Below are 19282 nucleotides of genomic sequence, written 5' to 3'. Positions count from 1 at the left end.
GGTGACTATATTATATTTATAACCCCTAATTTCTGTCTCCCCTACAAGTGGAAACATTTTCTCTACGTCTAACCTATCAAATCGCTTCATAATTTTAAAGACCTCTATCAGGTCACCCCTAAACCTTCTGTTTTCTGGAGAAAAGAGTCCCAGACAGTTCAGTCTTTCCTGATAAGTATATCTCTCAGCTTTCGAATCATCCTACTAAATCGTTTTGCACCTGTCCAGTGTAATATGGATACCCTATTTGTAATATGGAGATCAGAACTGTACACAGTGTGGTCTAACTAACGTTCTATGCACGTTTAACATATTTCCCTTCGCAGAGATTCTTAAACTAAAATGTGCAAGACAGCTGCAATTCTGCTTTTCTGATTCCAGTCGGTTGCTGGAGGAATACGAGGATAGAATTATGGAGAAATTATAACACGCAAACAGGCCGTTCGGCCCAACCACTTCGTGTTGGTGTTTATCCTCCACACGAGCAATAGCCCTAATCCCATGTGCGTGCTCTGCTCCCAATTCCCTTCAACCGTCGATCGAACCTATTCTTAAATGTTGACATGGTCTCTGCTTCATTCCACAGCCTCGCAACACTTGCTTTAAAATGTCCCTCCTGCTCCCTGCCCGAAATACCATTTATATCTGATCAATCTCCACTCGTTCGGACTCCCGGAAACCTCCTGTGTCTCTATACTCGGTTCCAAACCTTCTGAAATTTAAAGACGGCCACTAAATTACCCCCATTCTCCTTTGTTACAAGGAAAACAGCCACAGTTTTTGAATAAAAGAAGGAAGTACCATTTATTTGGCGCCTTTTATGACCTCTGGACGTCCAAAGCGCTTTGCAGACAATGAAATACATTTGAAGTACAGTCACTGTTATAATGCAGGAACCGCGACGGTCAAATTGCACTCAGCAAGGCCCCACAAACAGTAATGTGATAATGATCAGATAATCTGTTTTAGTGGTGTTGATTGAGGGATAAATATTTGGCTCAGGACACCAGGGAAAACTTTCCTGCTCTCCTTCGAAATAGTGGCGTGGGATCTTTTACATTCACTTGAGACGGCAGCCGGGGCCTCGGTTTAACGTCTCATCTGAAAGACGGGACATGTGACGGTGCAGCACGCTCTCAGCTCAATATTCAGTCCCAGTGAGGTCATTGATTCTCATCCCCAAGAATGATAATGATGAAATCGAGCCCACCATCACTTACCTCCTTTATTTGAGATTCTAATCTCCACGGTTTAACAGAGACGTTCACTCTTTTTAATCCGGTTTGCACCACAGGCTAAATGACCAGAAATTGGAATTTCAAATCCACGCATTTCCATGTTCCCCTCGTATCGCAGAAAGCAATTTCAGGGCTAAAATCTGATTTTGGAAACAGAACCACAAACTGATTTCTCTTCTCTCTCACCTCAGTTTGATTCCACGAATGACTGGTCAATTCCCGTTTTGTGGAACTTCAGCCCCCGATTCCAACTGTTCTCGAAAACACAGCGCAATCGTTATTGAGTTCCTAAACTTCGACAGTACACGTAATCCACAGATCCATTTTTAATTGTTCTTTGCATTAATTTCACTACAGGTCCGCTTACAACGCCAGGGATATCCCCTGATCAATCGACTGGTGTTTATTTGAAAGGAGAGACGGCTACCATTACCTGCACCGTGACCGGAGACTATCCCAATAAAAACTTCTATTTTTACAGAGATAGACGACTGCTGTCCACTGATCAGATCATCACAAATGACAACGTTGGAACATTCCCGGTTACCAGAGCAGACCAAGGAGGGCGGTACCAGTGCAAATATGAAACATTCATCAATAGCATGTGGTTATCGTCTCAGATCAGCGAGGCTGTGACGGTCACTATAGCAGGTGAGTGAAGGGGGCTGAGATTGTTAATATTTCAACGCCCTTGATAAGTACAAAAATTCCTACTTGATTAAATATAACTGAGTTTAATATTCACAGGGAGCGTTTCTGCGCTCAGCTCCTGACATGGTCTTTGTAACAATGTTTACTATTCACAGAGAGAGTCTCTTCGCTCAGCTTCTGACAGGGTCTCTGTAACAGTGTTTAATATTCACAGAGAGGGTCTCTGCACTCAGCTCCTGACATGGTCTATGTAGCAGCGTTTAATATTCACAAAGAGGGTCTCTGCGCTCATCTTCTGACAGGGTGTCCGCAACAATGTTTACTATTCACCGAGAGCTTCTCCGCGCTCAGCTCCAGACAGGGTCTCTGTAACAGTGTTTAATATTCAGAGAGAGGCCATCGGCGCTCAGCTCCTGACAGGGTCTTTGTAAAAGTTTAATATTCACAGAGGGGGTCTCTGCGCTCAGCACCTGACAGGGTCTCTGTAACTATATTTAATGTTCACAGAGAGGGCCTCTGCACTCAGATCCTGACAGAGTCTATGTAACAGTGTTTAATGTTCACAGAGAGGGTCTGTGCGCTCAGCTCCTGACAGGGTCTCTGTAACAATGGGGTAGATTTCCGCCACGGCAGTTGTGTAAAACGGGCAGGATTGGACATGGAACCACAATCTGATTTATTTTCTCTCGTACCTCAGTTTGATTCCACGAATGAATGGCCAATTCCAGTTTTGTCGAATTTCAGTCCTGATGCAAACTGTTCCCGACAACACAGCACAATCGGTATTGAGTTCCCAACCATCCACCGTACACACAATCCACAGATCCATTTCTAATTGTTCTTTCCATTCATTTTGCCACAGATCCGATAACAACGCCAAGGATATCCCCTGATAAACCGACTGGGGTGTATTTGAAAGGAGAGACGGTTACCATTACCTGCATCGTGACCGGATACTATCGCGATAAAACCTTCCATTTTTACAGAGGTAGCCCACCGGTGTACTCTCATCAAGTCCTCGCAAAGGACAACATTGCAACATTCAAGGTCAGCAGAGCAGATCAAGGAGGGCGGTACCAATGTCAATATGGAACCACCGTCAATAGAAGGCAGTTATTGTCCCAGATCAGCGAGGCTGTGACGGTCACTATAGCAGGTGAGTGAAGGGGTGCAGAGATTATTAAAATGTTTATTCAACACCATTAGAGGTAGATTTTGACTGTGCGCTCGCGTAGAATGGATGATAGTGAATCGGCAGGCTGTTTCACATATCTCCCGATTTTTATTTCCATTGACTTCAATGTAGATGATAATTGGGTGGTATATAAAACGGGTGGAGTATAAAATGTGCTGCTGAAGCTCGAGCGCCCGTTCTTCAGTAAAAATGGAGTAGAAATCCGCCACGGGCAGTTGTGTAAGACGGGCGGGATCGGATCGGCCGACTGATATCAGCCCGATCCGATATTCAGTTCCAGTGATGTCATTGATTCACATCCCCAAGAATGATAAATAAATAAATCGACCATCACTTCTCTCCTTTATTTGAGGTTCCAATCTCCACGGTTCAGCAGAGAAGTTCACTCTTTGATATCCGGTTTGTACCATAGCCTAAATGACAAAGAATGGGAATTTCAAATCAGCGCATTGTCCATGTTCCCCTCGTATCGCAGGGTGCAATTTCAGGACTAAAACCTAATTTTGGAAATAGAACCACAAACTGATTTCTTTTCTCTCGCACCTCAGTTTGATTCCACTAATGAATGATCAATTCCTGTTTTGTCGAATCTCAGCCGCCGATACAAACATTTCCCCTCAACACCGCACAATCGGTATGGAGTTCCCAAACTTCCACCGTAACTTAATCCACAGATCCATTTCCAATTGTTCTTTCTGTTTATTTTACCACAGATACGCCGAAAAAGCCACGGATATCCCCTGATCAACCAAGTGGCGTGTATTTGAAAGGAGAGACGGTGACCATTACCTGCACCGTGGCCGGAGACTATCGCGATAAAACTTTCCATTTTTACAGAGATCGCCGACTTCTGAACTCTCATCAAATCATCACAAAGGACAACATTGGAAAATTCAGAGTCACCGGAACAGACCAAGGAGGGAGCTACCACTGTAAATATGGAACCTCCGTCAATAGAAGGCAGTTTTGGTCCCAGCTCAGCGAGGCTGTGAGGGTCACTATCGCAGGTGAGTGAAAGGGGCGGGAGGAGCAGAGATTGTTGAAATATCTATTCAACAGCATTAGGGGTAGATTATGACTAGGCGTTATCGTAGAATGGAGGATAGTGAATCGGCAGAGCGTTTCTCATCTCTTCCGGTTTTTCTTTACATTGACTTCAATGGAAATGATAATTGGGTGGTGTTTAAAATCTGTGGAGTATAAAATGTGCTCGATCGCCCGTTTCAGGCCTCCGCCTCAGACGGATTTATATTCCACTGTCAGAAATTTATGATATCAATCCCGACTAAAACTTTACCTCACAACCCAGGGTGATAGTTGGAGAATAACTTTAAACGAACACGCCCGGCGGAAAGGGGAGGGTTCGGGCGCTAAATTGGGCTGTGTAGCGCCCATTGTTTCGGCCCGTGTTGCGCCCATTGTTTCGGCCCGACACGGCCTCTTCGCTATCCAAGATGGCGTCTTGGATGCTCACGCACGTTTCCAGCGTGATGTGCGCCAGACGCTATTTTAGTATAGGAGTTAGCGCAGGCTAACAAATCACTGGACACACACACTGGCAGCTATTCAACCATGACAGGCACATCATCCAAACACGCGTCACACTTTCTTGCAGGAGAAGATGTTGCATATCAGGAAGCAGCAAGTGGCGGTGGCATTTAGCCCATCGAGCCTGTTCTGCCGTTCAATGAGATCACGGTTGACCTGTGACCTAACTCCATATACCTGCCTTAGCCCAATATCCCTTAATACCCTTGGTTCACAGAAATCTATCAATCTCAGAATTAACTTTCACAAGTAAGCCAGCATCAACTGCCGTCTGCAGAATACCATTCGAACTGTTTCCCACCCTTTGCATGTAGAAGCATTTCCTAAATTCACTCCAACACGTCCTTGCTCTAAATGTTAGGCCATGTCCCTGCATCCTAGTATTCAAGAGTGGGAGAGTCTCCAAGAACAGTTACAAATGTCTCGGCAGCCAGGACCACTCGGCTCCAGACCTCATTACATCCTGGGTCCAAACATGGACAAAAGAGATGAATTCCAGAGGTGAGGTGAGAGTGACTGCCCTTGACATCAAGGCAGCATTTGACCGAGTGTGGCACCAAGGAGCCCTAGTAAAATTGAAGTCAATGGGAATCAAGGGGAAAACTCCAGTGGCTGGAGTCATACCTAGCACAAAGGAAGATGGTAGTGGTTGTTGGAGGCCAATCATCTCAGCCCCAGGGCATTGCTGCAGGAGTTCCTCAGGGCAGTGTCCTAGGCCCAACCATCTTCAGCTGCTTCATCAATGACCTTCCCTCCATCATAAGGTCAGAAATGGGGATGTTCGCTGATGACTGCACAGTGTTCAGTTCCATTCGCAACCCCTCAGATAATGAAGCAGTCCAAGCCTGCATGCAGCAAGACCTGGACAACATCCAGGCTTGGGCTCATAAGTGGCAAGTAACATTCGCACCAGATAAGTGCCAGGCAATGACCATCTCCAACAAGAGAGAGTCTAACCACCTACCCTTGACATTCAACGGCATTACCATCACCGAATCCCCCACCATCAACATCCTGGGGGTCACCATTGACCAGAAACTTAACTGGACCAGCCATATAAATACTGTGGCTACGAGAGCAGGTCAGAGGCTGGGTATTCTGCGGCGAGTGACTCACCTCCTGACTCCCCAAAGACTTTCCACCATCTACAAGGCACAAGTCAGGAGTGTGATTGAATACTCTCCACTTGCCTGGATGAGTGCAGCTCCAACAACACTCAAGAAGCTCGACACCATCCAAGATAAAGCAGCCCGCTTGATTGGCACCCCATCCACCACACTAAACATTCACTCCCTTCAACACCGGCGCACTGTGGCTGCAGTGTGCACCATTCACAGGATGCACTGCAGCAACTCGCCAAGGCTTCTTCGACAGCACCTCCCAAACCCGCGACCTCTACCACCGAGAAGGACAAGGGCAGCAGGCGCATGGGAACAACACCACCTGCAAGTTCCCCTCCAAGTCACACACCATCCCGACTTGGAAATATATCGCCGTTCCTTCATTGTCGCTGGGTCAAAATCCTGGAACTCGCTTCCTAACAGCACTGTGGGAGAACCGTCACCACACGGACTGCAGCGGTTCAAGAAGGCGGCTCACCACCACCTTCTCGAGGGCAATTCGGGATGGGCAATAAATGCCGGCCTTGCCAGCGACGCCCACATCCCGTGAACGAATTAAAAAAAAACAATAATCCAGCCACTAATTTGTATATCCTGCATGGTCGCTTTAAATAGCGCCGGTGAGTGTCCTCCAGGCAATCTTAGACACGTTCAGATGGTCGGGGTTAAGACTGTGCGTTGAGTTGTGCGTTAAGTCCCAAAATGGTGTTTATCACTCTAAATCAGCGTTGCACACTGATTGAAGCCATTTTCTCCCTACTTTACATGATTCCGGCTTCATAATCTTCGCCCACTGCTAACTCCAATACCAAGATGGCATCTGGTGCACATCACGCTGCAAATGTGCGTTCGCATGCAAGACGCCATCTTAGATGTTGGAGAGGCCACATAGCGCCGAATCAACGGGCACTACACGGCCTAATTTAGCGTCCTCAGTTTCTCCAGTCTTTCCACTTATCAGAAGTCTTTCATCCCTTTTACTTTTCTAGTAAATCTCCTCTGTACCTTTCTAACGTCTTGACATCCCTCCTAAAGTGTGGTGCGCAGATTTCGCCGCAATACTACAGCAGGGGCCTAACCAGTGTTTTGTAAATGTTTAGCACAACTTCCTTGCTTTTGTATCCTGTAAATCTGTTTATAAAGAATTCAGTATCCCCTTTAGCGGCCTTCTCAATTTGTCCTGCCACCTTGAAAGTTTAATGTATGTACACCCCCAGGTCTCTTTGTTCCCGCACCCCCTTTAAATTTGTACCATTTAGTTTATATTGCCTCGCCTCAATCTTCCTACCAAAATGAATTAATTCGCACTTCGCTGTGTTAACTTTCATCTGCCATGTGTCTGCCCATTTCACCAGTCTGTCTATGTCCTCCTTGAGTTTGTGACCATCCTCCTCACTTCTTTCTATGTTTCGTATCTCCTGCAAAATTTGAAATTATGCCCTCTGTATCCAAGTGCAGGTCATTACCATATATCAAAAAGAGCAGCGGTCCCAACCGCGACCCATGGGTGACACGACTGCACACTTCATTCGAGTTTGAAAATCAACCATTCACCACTACTCTCTGCTTTCTGTCTCTTTGCTAATTACGTATCCACGCATCCACTGCCCTTTAATCCAATGGGCTTCAATTTTGCCAACAAGTCTATTGTATGGCACTTTTTGAAACGCCCTTTGAAGGTCTTTATATAAAACATCAACTACATTACCCTTATCAATCTTCTCCACTACTTCATCAAAGAACTCAATCAAATTAGTCCAACACGATTTACCTTTAACAAATCCGTGCTGGCTTTCATTTATTAACCCATATTTTCCCAAGTGCCAATTAATTTTGTCCCGGGTTATTGTCTCTAAAAGTTTCACCACCATCGACGTTAGTCTGACTGGCCTGTCGTTGCCGGGTTCATCCCTCCACAATTTTCACCCGTACTTTTCTCAGCAAGCTGGGATGCATCCCATCCGAACCGGGTGACTTTTCTACTCTGAGCTTTGCTAACATTTTCCGTGCCTCCTCTTTATCTATTCTCATCCTATCCAGTTTCTCCGCCTTTACTGGAACATTGGCAGCATCCGCTTCCTCAGTGAAGACAGATGCAAAGTACTGATAAGGTATCTCAGTCATGCACTCTGCCTCCACAAGAAGATCGCCTTTTTGGTCCCTAATCGGCCCCACCCTTCCCTTGACTTCCTTTTTACTATTAACTCCACTGAGTGTAGTGTCACCTCACGAGGCACCTCCAAACTGGCTGGACTTGTAACATTACAGGTTTCTCTGTCAGATAACCGAAACTGCGTGCCGAGATTTTCAAAATAACCATGTAACTCGGAGTACTTTAATGAATTACATTCTGGTTTTCCATATCATCTCACTGGGTTGGATTTCGACAGTAACGCCCAAACCTGCGACCTCCAACACCTGGAAGGACAAAGATAGCAGCTGGATGGGAACAGCATTACCTCCAAATTTCCCCCAAGTTACAAATCATATCGACTGAGACATATATCGCTTTTCTTTCATCGTCACTGTGTAAAAATCCTGGAACTCCCTACCTAGCAGCATCGATGGAGCACTTTCACCACATGGACTGCAGCTGTTCAACAAGGAGGCGGCTCACCACCACTTTCTCAAGGGGCAATTAGGGACGGGCAACAAATGATGGCCTGCCCAGCATCGCGCTCATCCCAGAGCCCGCTAACACTTAACTCCTTTATTTGAAATGGGAATCTCCACTGTTTAGATTGGGTTTGTTTTCCTTGGAGCAGAGGAGGCTGAGGGGGGACATGATTGAGGTGTACAAAATTATGAGGGGCACAGATAGGATGGATACTAAGGAGCTTTTTCCCTTCGTTGAGGGTTCTATAACAAGGGGACATAGATTCAAGGTAAAAGGCGGGAGGTTTAGAGGGGATTTGAGAAAGAACTTTTTCACCCAGAGGGTGGTTGGAGTCTGGAACTCACTGCCTGAAAGGGTTGTGGAGGCAGGAACCCTCACAACATTCAAGAAGCATTTGGATGAGCACTTGAAATGCCATAGCATACAAGGCTACGGACCAAATGCTGGAATATGGGATTAGAGTAGACAGGGCTGATGGCCGGCGCGGACACGATGGGCCGAAGGGCCTCTATCCGTGCTGTATAACTCTATGACTCTTTTTAATCAGGTTATGGCTCGGCTAAGTTACCACAAATGCGAATTTAAAATCAATGCCTTCCCTCTGTTCCTCTGGTATCCCAGAGGGAAATTTGAGGGATAAACGCTGATTTTGAAAATAGAACCCCAACTGATTTATTTTCTTCCGTTTGATCCCACTAATGAATGGCCAATTCCCCCTTTGTATATATTATCCTCCTCAGTGCTTACAACGATGTTACGTGTCATCTGCAAACTTTGAAATTATGCCCTGAATACCTAAGTCCAGGATATTAATATTTTGGTTCACAAAAATAAATCTCTATTGCGTTTGAATCGTTCGTCACTACTTTTTCCTTTCGTATTACAGGTCTACCCAAACCAAATATATCAGTGGATTCTCGTCTTGTTTTGAAGGGAGGAAAAGTTACCTTTAATTGTACAACTCCCGGGGTCCTTCCTGGCTTCACATTTTACTTATACAGACACGGAGAAGCGAATTACTCGGATGTCCAGACTGCTGCACGGGACAATTCTGTCACTTTCACCATCACGAATATAGATCACACCGATGGAGGAAATTACACCTGTCTGTATAAAGGGGATGTGTGGGGAAGGCTGCTAACGTCGGCTGAGAGTGACCCTGTACATATAACTGTAAGAGGTGAGTGAGATTCACACGGTGACTGTGTTCATCCGACCGCAGTACAAGGTGTTCTTGTTACATTTCAGTCTGCATTCCGTGTTGTATTTAACGATCAAAACTGGCGTGGAAATGACATCCGGGGGTAATATTTGGTCTTCGGCGGTATCGGATCATGCATTCGTTTTACTCCCCGCCCGATATTCAACCCCATTGGCTTCAATAGAACTTGAATATCGGGCGCAGCGTAAAACAGGCGGCCGATGCGAAACCGTCCAGTTTGCGCTATCGCCCAATGGCCTCTTAACGCTTATTTCACGAACTGTTCGCTATTTATCCTGTTACTGGGGAAAGGTTAAATCACCAAACGTCGAACGGTTTTATTTCTCCAACTCTGATGAAAAGTTTGATTCACTAGTTGTGTCCTTTAGTTCCTCTCCGATCCCCTAATAGTCCAGGGTCGACTCCCAGAGAAGCTGAGAAAAAATAACACCCATTCTAGCAACTTTAACACAAGGTAATTTGAAACTAGTAAGCAAAATGCACAAAACAGATGCTGTAAACAGAGAGCCCGTCAGTGAGCTTCTGTGGAGAGAGCAGGTGAGTTCTGATCAAGGTCCCCACCTGAACCGTCACCACATCTGTTCACTCTGTCAATGTGCAATTTTGACCCAGTGATCATTCAGAATGAAACTTACAGAATGAAACTGATTCATTCCCACACTGTCGCTATTATACTTTTGACACCAGCTGGTAATAATTAAACATTCACCTTGTTCCAGGTCCACGGTTAATATCCAATGAATGAATCAATGAATTAATGAGGCAATTAATTAATCGACCAATGACAATTGAGCTTTGTGCCGAGTCGTTTTTAACAGGTGCATCGTGATGTCATCAAGGTCCCAAACCACTCACGGCCCCATTACTGATTCACTGACTTTGAAGCATTGAATCAATGGGGGGGGGGGAGTTTTATGGGGGGTAAAGAGAGGAGGTGATACAGACTTAGAGTATCAGAGACTGAGGTACGTTATCAAAACAGTGCAAAGCTCGGTACAGTGCAGGAGAGTGGTATTAATTGGACAGCTCCTTAAAAGAGCCAGCACAGTCACAATGGGCAGAATGGCCTCCTTCTGCGCTCTAAGATTCTGTGTGAATATTTTAATGCCTTATGTTTTTCTGTTAGGCGGCCCCCTCCGGATTCTACACCGCCCCAGTACCTATTTTACTTCTGTCAAGCAGCATATTATTTATTCCGTGTAGATAATGTGGGTTAACTTGATTCCACTGTGTCCCTTTATCTCATTTAGATAGATTCGTTGCGCTGGAGGTTGGTGTTGGCTCTGCTGTGGTTCTGATTCTTATCCTTGCTCTGTTGGGTGTGTGTTTCTGGAAGAAAGGTGGGTTAAACAGTATGTAATATCCGTTCATTACCAACACACGGACCAAGCTAACTGTCGTCTCCTTTCTTCCCCACCACTAACCATCCACCATCTGACCTCTAACCTCGGACAGTAAATATAAGGAGATCATGAACTGAAAGGTGAAATCGCTGGTGGCGAAGCTGAAAGATACCTGGTCTGAAATCTGTCTCTGGAGCTGGCGCAAAACGGGCGGTATCACGATTGCCGCCTGTTATTCACCCCACCCGATATTCAGTCCCATTGATGTGAATTGAACTGAACGTCAGGTGGAGCGTATAAAGGGCGCCCAATGCCTTACCGCCCGTTTTGCGCTACTGCCCAAAGACCAATTTAGATCCCATAGTGTCACATTATGAAGAATGACGAGAAAAACTCGGGCTTCTCAGTCTGGAAGGAAACATCTGAGAGGTGATTGTATGGAGTTTCTTAAGATAGTAAATGTTATGGAAGAGATAAATCTAACACATGACATGAAATGAAGTTATATGTTTGGGCAAAGAGAGGCAGGTACAAACTGGTAAAAGATCATCTAAGTTGGATATAAGGAAGTTCTTCATCACGCAGTGATCATGCTAGGGATGGATTCCCAGTTACAGTTCTGGAAGCGAATACCTTGGAATCATTGACAGCATATTGAGATACAGCAACGGGGGTGGGGGCTGTACGTTCTTTCTGGGGGGAGCGGGTGAATTAAGATGCAATGAATGCCCTTCCTCATCTGTAAATACTTTGTGATCCAAAGTTGAAAACAACCCTCTTCTGCCTGGGCCTCTTCTGACCACTCTACTTCCTAACCCTTCCCACTCACCCTTGTGTGAACCTCTCCAACCTGATTCTATATATTTTTATATCTCCTCATCCATCACCATTAAATTCATCTCTTCCATAAAACCCACGAACTGCTCAAATGACACTTTCCCTTCTGAGCTTCTCGCCACCCAAATCCCTCACCTCAGTTGCCTGAGTACCAATCCACTGATGCGGACCCTCCCTTTTGCCTCAGTCGTTATATCCTGCAGAACTGCTGTCATCACACAATTCCCAGGAAATCCATCTCTCAAACCTCCCTGCTCTCCAGCTCCCCATATCCAAAGGCCGCTTTTTCTATGAAGTGTTTAAAGGTGAGGTTCTGTTACAAGTATGTTCCGATTTCTCCCACCACTTCCTGTTCAAGGCCTACCCATCAAGCTTCCATCCATCCATCCATAATACCAGTCACTTCCTGTGTGATTGCTTACGTGGCTTGTTATCATTCCTCTTCTTTCTCGACTTCTCCACTCCTTTAAAATATCGGTCATTCCTCAAGTGTCTGTCCTCCATACACCGCCTCCCTGGAACTGCCCCGTTTATTTCCACTCCTACCTCTCACATCATAGTCCTAACATTTCATCCATTGACATCGCCTCCCTTGGCTGCACAATCACCTCTGCCGTGCCCAGGATTATCTCCTTTGACCCACTCATCTTCATCATCCATACCCTACACCTTAAGTACATCGTTGAGCAGTATGGGGTCCACTCTCCTCGGTACACTTACTCTATCTCTATCTCTCAGCCTCCTTCATAGCCACCACAGCGGTGACCACTCGCTCCAACTGATTAACAAACATTGAGACATTTGCAGCCAACACGTTGTCCAGATTAACATATGTAAACACCGAAGCCATCTTCTTCAGCTCCTCAAATCCTTGATGTACTTCTGGCCTGTCAATGGAGAGTGAAATTAGGCGGCTTCTGGAATGGGAACCCTGTCCGTACCCGCCCGGTTCCCACTCGGCGGGTTAGGTTAAAATTATACCATACCGGGTTTGTCCATAATCGAGTTGGATGTGGTAACGGGAGGGAGATGGTTCTGGAGAATAAGTTTCAGTGGCCCAAAGACCTTTACTGCTCCTTGACCTTTCTCATGTTCCCATTTTGTAAGCCAGTAATTGGATCCGTATTTCTAATACTTATGTTTTCTTCTCAGGGAAGTGTAAACGCAACAGAGAAATGAGGTGAGACATTAAGTGTTGAATTTTAAATTTCAACCGTACGCAACCGAAATAAAACCCACCAGCAAGCATTCGGAACAATTTGTCTGTATTCTGCATTTTAAATTTTAGAATCGAGCTCTCCCACTCGCAGTCACACTTACACTCACACTCAAACACACAATCACACACACATACACACACAAACACAAGCACAAACACACAATCACACACACGTACACACACACACAATCACACATACATATACGAACACAAACACATATCAAACACAATCACACGCACACACATGCGCACACACTCACCCAAGCATGTGCAGGTTTCATTTACTTGAATAATTTTCATTTTATCTCCCTTTCATTTCTTTAAATGTCTTTTCAGCCACGTTGTTATTATGCTATGGCCTTTCTCATCTGGGGATCCCTCATTACCCACCGCTCAATGAGATCAGAAATTCCTCTGTTTGCTCTGTGTAATGACATCGTGAATACATTTGTGACGATGTCGTTAAACAGAGCAAACAGAGTAATTGTGAAGCAGTGTGGGAGAACCTTCACCACACGGACTGCAGCGGTTCAAGAAGGCGGGTCACCATCATCTTTTCAAGGGCAATTAGGGATGGGCAATAAATGCTGGCCTCGCCAGCGACGCCCACATCCAGTGAACGAATTAAAAAAATGTCGTTCCTTAGTTATTTCTCGCCAAGTGGATTCTGCGCTTGTATAAAGGACTGTCCAACGGGAGGAAATATTCTCAAACGATTTAATGATGTCGCTACATATAGTGAAAGCAGGACACGGTTCCTCAATAATCGCCCTACACGTCAAACAAATTGTTAGTTTTCGGGCAAGAAAAAAAAATTCTCAGGAATATACTTGGTTTTGCAACAGCTGGATAAAACCATTCTCCTGACCATGCACCGAGGGTCATTAATACATATAAGGCGGGATCCATTCACTACCTGTCCAAACATATGAGCTGTGCCATGCAAAATAAAATGATTGAATTGACGATTTCTATTCTTTTAAGGACCACGGCGCCTCCTAGCGACCAAACCAACGAAGCCCTGACATGTAAGTTCTTTTTTGTATTCGTGCATCCGGAATTACCTTTGGCGTTTAATGTTTTCTTTTACATTTAACGAACAAGACTAAACAAAAACCTATTAACAGTAATAGTTTGTAGACTTTGTATTGTATTTAGCAAACCTGCTGTGAATCACAGAGTGTCAATCATTTCTGAACTATTTTGTGAACCTGACCAAGAAGCAATATAAACATTGATTTTATATTTTCACCATTCAATCCACTGTGGAGTGAAAATCCAGTGTAGCCCATAGTTGAAGGGGAATAGCCGGAAAAAGATCAAAGGAGCCGGGCGCACAGACGTAATTCAGTTCCCCTTTTAAAATTCGATGTTACGTGCCTGTTTGTATATAATAGGAAGTTTGCGCATGCATTGTTTAAATTGTTATAGATTTACAGTAAAGTACTCAAATATTAGTCAAGTTCTGAAGCAATGAGAGTTAAGAGGTTTTTGCAAACAGATTGAGCAGGTGGGAGATGCAAAATCGAGGTCCTACAGCTCCACTGCTGGCCGGCGGGTGCAATTACACGATGGCAAATTTCCATCGGCAGATTTTTATTGAAAAAATGAATACAGTACCGGAATTTATAGTGGAAAAAGTGACGCAAAAGTGTGACAAAAGTAACAACCGGAAGTACGTTTTGGTAAATAGGAAGTGGATGTAGGCATAGGACTTTTAACATATTGCTAATTTAACTCGCAGGGCAATGTGCACTCAGACTCAAGGCTAAGTATAGTCTGCAGGTGAAATGTAGCTGGAGGGTTGGGGATTACCGGACGAGGTGGTGTAGATGTAATTCAATCATCATTTTTAAGACATTCTGATCTTTTAAAAAACACTTCACTTTTTATTACAATTTATTATTAGGTGTCAGTCCTGGCTCAGTGGGGAGCAATCTCATCTGAGTCCAAGGTTGTGGGTTCAAATCCCACTCGGTGAGAATTAAGCACAAATCCAAGGCAGTGCAGCACTAATGAAATTCAGCACTGTCAGGGGTGTCGTCTTTCGAATGAAACGTTAAATCAAGGTCATGTTTTCCCTCTGAGGTAGATGTAAAGTATTGTACAGTACTATTCTAAGAAAAGTAGGGGAGTTCTCCCCGGCGTCCTGGCGAATAGTTTTCCCTCAACCAACATCACTAAAGCAGCTGATTTGTCCATTATCGTATTGCTGTTTGTGGAATTTTGCTATGCTCAAATTGGCCGCTGTGTTTCCTATGTTACAACAGTGACTACACTTTAAAATAGTACTTCATTGGCTGTAAAGTTCTTTCGGACGTCCTGAGGCAGTGAAAGGGACTATATAAATGGAAATCCTTCCTTCTTAATAGTTAGATGTAAAAACCTTTCCCATTTTGTGAAGCAACGAAGTAGGGTTGGTTGGAGCATAGATCTTCCTCTGCAGTACAGGCTGATGTGCTATAGCGCCGCCAGTGGTGAGACGGTGTAAGTACCGTGTGACAAGTTTACATAGACAGTTTCCAGTATAAAGGTGGCGGCAGGGTTTTGTAATGGTAAAAGATTGACACGAAGTTCTGAGAAAAACAATGACAACAAAAAAGTAGGACTTTGTTGCCACATTGCGAGATGAAAGTATGATCATAATTCATTCAATATATGCAACTATTTCAGAACAAATTCCTTCCTTATCCAAATACACAAAGCTATAAAACTATGTTTATGTATTAATGGTCGAAAGTGTAAATTGATACAATTTGGCAATCATTGCGACCATAGGACAACTCAAGACACAGCGTAAATTAGCTTCCTATTCCAAGAGAAACCTTGGAAATCGCATCCATTTCCTGGATGAAGAGAGGAAATGGGATTGGAACCCAGCAGAGGAAGTCCATTCGCTTACCAGTGGACAGCCGGAGGCCCATTGGTACTCTCCACTCTTGGCAGCGGAGATGGTCCATTCATACGATGATTTCGTAAAAAATCATTTGGAGGAGCGACTAACCATAGAAAACACATTTATTAAAAAAAATTCTAAGTATTTGCACATCAATGCATTCTTTTATTTGTTCTATTTTATTTAGACGCTGTCCTTAACCTACAAACACTGCCGAGGAAAGACGGTGTAAGTTACAAATGGCCTGAGGATTTATTTATTTTGTTTGATGTTGTTATTTATCTCTGTCATTCATGCTCCTGCAAAATGAGTCCAAGTATTTGACTGCATTCTCTCAAGATGTCTTTGTTCTTTATTGAACATCACAATCGTCGTCTCCAACATTAATATTCATAAGACCAAATACATTTGCATCGTATTTCCATATGTCCTAAAAGGACGACAGAAATGTTTGCAAGAGGGAGAAGTAAACGGATCTGTGTTTGTTTAAAAGGGTTTTCATCAGAATACGAACCTTTGAGGGGTGAGATGAAGCGTTGCTCCCCCTATAGGAAGTGTTTCGTTGCCAATATGGCATCGGTATACGTGTAAACTTACTTCTGCACACCTGAATCCAGACTGTATACAGCAGTGAAGGGTTCGCTGTTGGTTTATGTGTGGAATATGCAGAAGATTGTTACGTAAACGAGACAATTTTCTATTCCCCCCACTGAACCAGCATGCAGTTTCCGTGTTTTACACCCACCATCTTTGAATCATGCCTGGAATGATAAGTTATCCCTTCTCTTTTCCGACGCTGTCAAAAAAGCCGCTGGAACTTTCGACTTGGAGCGGGCGTAGAACAGGCGATTCGGGATCGGCCGCCCATTGTTAGCTGCTCCCTTTCCATCGATGCCGATCCCGCCAAATTCGAAAGGTCCTCCTTTCGTTTCCAGATTTCCTGTTTTGCTGATGGTGCTCACAAGAGCGCCTTATTTTTACACAAACAGCATTACGTTGAACTGATAAATTCATTTGAAAATAGAAAAGTAGCGAAGCAGGTTAATAAGGCCATAAAAAGGCAAACCAAGCAATGGTGTTCATTACAAGACAGATAGAATTAAAAAGCAGAGAAATTTTGTTAAATCTGTATAGAATCTTGATTAGACCAAACTTAAAGAACTGTGCACAATTCTGGTCTACATATTATCAAAAGAGTATCGAGGTATTGGAGAAGGTGCAAGAAAGATTCACAAGGCTGATTCCCAGAACTGAGTGGGTCTACTCATCAGGAAAGGCTGAACGGGCTGGGGTTATTTTCTCTAGTAAAGTAAAGGCTAAGGGATGATCTGATCGAGGTCTTTAAGATGATGATAAGGTAGCTATAGAGATAATGTCTCCAATTGTGAGGAGTCCAAAACTAGAGGTCATAAATAGAAGATATTCACCAATGAATCCAACAGGAAATTCAGGAGAACGTCTTTACACAGAGTGGTGAGAATGTGGAACTCGCTACCACAAGGAGTTGTTCAGGCGAATAGCACAGATGCATTTAAAGGGAAGCTAGATGTGCACACGAGGGAGAAAGTAATAGAAGAATATCCTGATAGAGTTAGATGAAGTAGAGAGTGAGGAGGCTCGTGTGGAGCATCGATCAGCAGGGCCGAATGACCTGTTTCTGTGCTGTCGACTCTATGTAACCGTTAGTAGGTCCTTTCGAGAGGCACAATATTTCCCCTTAACGACCGTCCAGTCCAACAACGCCCCAGTGTCATTTTGCCGCCTTCTGCGGACGTTCATCTGCTGATATAATTTCGTTGAACTGTTACCATATTTTAAGTTATCAATTGCATATCTGACCAATTGCACCGTTCATTTCAGGGTCAGCGAAACATCATCCAATCCTTCGGTGAGGAATCCAGCACCTACGCTGTGGTGAAACGGTAGAAAATGAGCAGGTCTCCCGGGCACAATGTGCACCCCCCCCTCAACAAGAGGACCAGTGCGGGCTCACATGATGGTCATTAGCATTTGACCCATTTCAATATCATCCAGAGAGACTTGGTATTTGTAGAAAGCAATATAGAGAAATGTAATCTACAGGAGATGTCCTACCTCTTGCCCAGTACATAGTTTACTTTAAGTGTCATATAAACGGCACTTTTGAAATATAGCAAACAGAATTACGCCATTCAGCCCCTCGAGCCTGCTTCCCTGTTCCATTAGCTCATGGCTGTTCTGTACCGCAACTCCATTTACATGCCTTTGTTCCATATCCCTTGATACACTTATCTAACAAAAGCTTACTGGGGGAAAGAGTTCCTGACGTCCACTAACCTTTGTGTGAAAAAGGGCGTCCAGATTTTGCTCCTGAATGGCCTGGCTCTCATTTTAAGTTTATGTCCCCTTGTCTTGAATCCCCCCACCTGAGGAAATACTTTCTCCCTATCTACACTATCAAACCTTTAAACATTTTTAAACACAGATAATTGCGACTGAATCGCTGTTTCCGCGCAGCCCGGGCGCAAATCACAAACTTGGCCCCAAGTCCATGAATTTTACTGGTCGATTAATCACGCTATAGGGGGATGCCCAATTGCGCGAAGGTTTTCGGCTCCCGCCATCCGCTAGGAGGGTAAAAACAACATTTTTAGTAAAATAAATCTTCTTTGTAACCCAGAAGTTTAAAGAAGGGATCTCGCCATGAGAAACTTAAATTAGGTTAAAAACATGCATGAGCATCTTTGCTCCCTCCTTTACTGCTATTTTATTTCCGAAAGAAAGTGAAATCTGCGCAGAATAAATTGGTGTAAAAGTGAGCAGATTGATGCTTTTACCGACTGGGCTTTAACTATCACCTGAGTGGAGCAACGAGAGGAAAATCTGGCGCGACTGTTCTTCTTTCCATTGCAATTAAATGTGCTCTATTCCCTTCAAGCTGTGAGAATCCCCGCCCCCGCGCCAGATTTTCCTCTCTGTGCTCCGCCCGGGCGAAGCTTAACGCCCAGAGAATAAAGATCAAAATCAATTGCGGTATCACAGTGGGATCTTGATTATCTTTGTAGCAGGGGGTACATTGTTGCTATTACCGGCATTTAAGACGTTTTTAAAAGCTTTATAAAGTCATGTGTGTTTGTTTGTACAGTAATAGTAAGCTTTCAGTTTCTAAATAAATGCAATGGTTTCACTGAAGTCTATTGACACAGCACTTGTGTTTGTGTAGTTAGTGCAGGCCTTTTTGAATTGGATGGTTCAATAAACTCAAAAGCTCCGCATCCCAAGAGAAAGGAAAGAACTTAAATTATATTTAACTGTTGGCTCTCTTATATCGTCTACTCCTTGTCCTTCGTTTACAAACAGGACATGACTCTCCTAATCTCTGCCAAGCGTTTGTGACCCCAGTTCCCCGATGTGCG

The 19282-nt window shown here is 44.2% G+C and overlaps 1 protein-coding gene across 2 annotated transcripts in view; it reads left to right on the top strand.

Annotated features, from left to right (window-relative positions):
* The window catches only part of LOC137316855 (alpha-1B-glycoprotein-like), a 32401-nt gene extending 13412 nt beyond the window's left edge, over positions 1 to 18989 (top strand). Inside the window, exons 3-11 of one of the 2 annotated variants that reach the window (XM_067980700.1) lie at positions 1596 to 1889; positions 2752 to 3045; positions 3798 to 4091; positions 9257 to 9550; positions 10843 to 10932; positions 12925 to 12952; positions 13976 to 14019; positions 16075 to 16115; positions 17748 to 18989. In XM_067980700.1, coding sequence (XP_067836801.1) covers positions 1596 to 1889; positions 2752 to 3045; positions 3798 to 4091; positions 9257 to 9550; positions 10843 to 10932; positions 12925 to 12952; positions 13976 to 14019; positions 16075 to 16115; positions 17748 to 17813 — 1445 coding nt within the window. In that variant the 3' untranslated portion in view covers positions 17814 to 18989. Of the gene's footprint in view, positions 1 to 1595; positions 1890 to 2751; positions 3046 to 3797; positions 4092 to 9256; positions 9551 to 10842; positions 10933 to 12924; positions 12953 to 13975; positions 14020 to 15769; positions 16002 to 16074; positions 16116 to 17747 lie in introns of those variants that run through there. The other variant, XM_067980701.1, reaches the window with a different exon arrangement.
* Positions 18990 to 19282: the final 293 nt, after the last annotated feature.

The sequence above is a fragment of the Heptranchias perlo genome, unplaced genomic scaffold (assembly GCF_035084215.1).
Source record: "Heptranchias perlo isolate sHepPer1 unplaced genomic scaffold, sHepPer1.hap1 HAP1_SCAFFOLD_60, whole genome shotgun sequence".
NCBI classification, from domain to species: Eukaryota; Metazoa; Chordata; class Chondrichthyes; order Hexanchiformes; family Hexanchidae; genus Heptranchias; species Heptranchias perlo.
The sequence above is the reverse complement of the archived record's forward strand: the minus strand, read 5'-3'. Positions and strand labels throughout refer to the sequence as shown.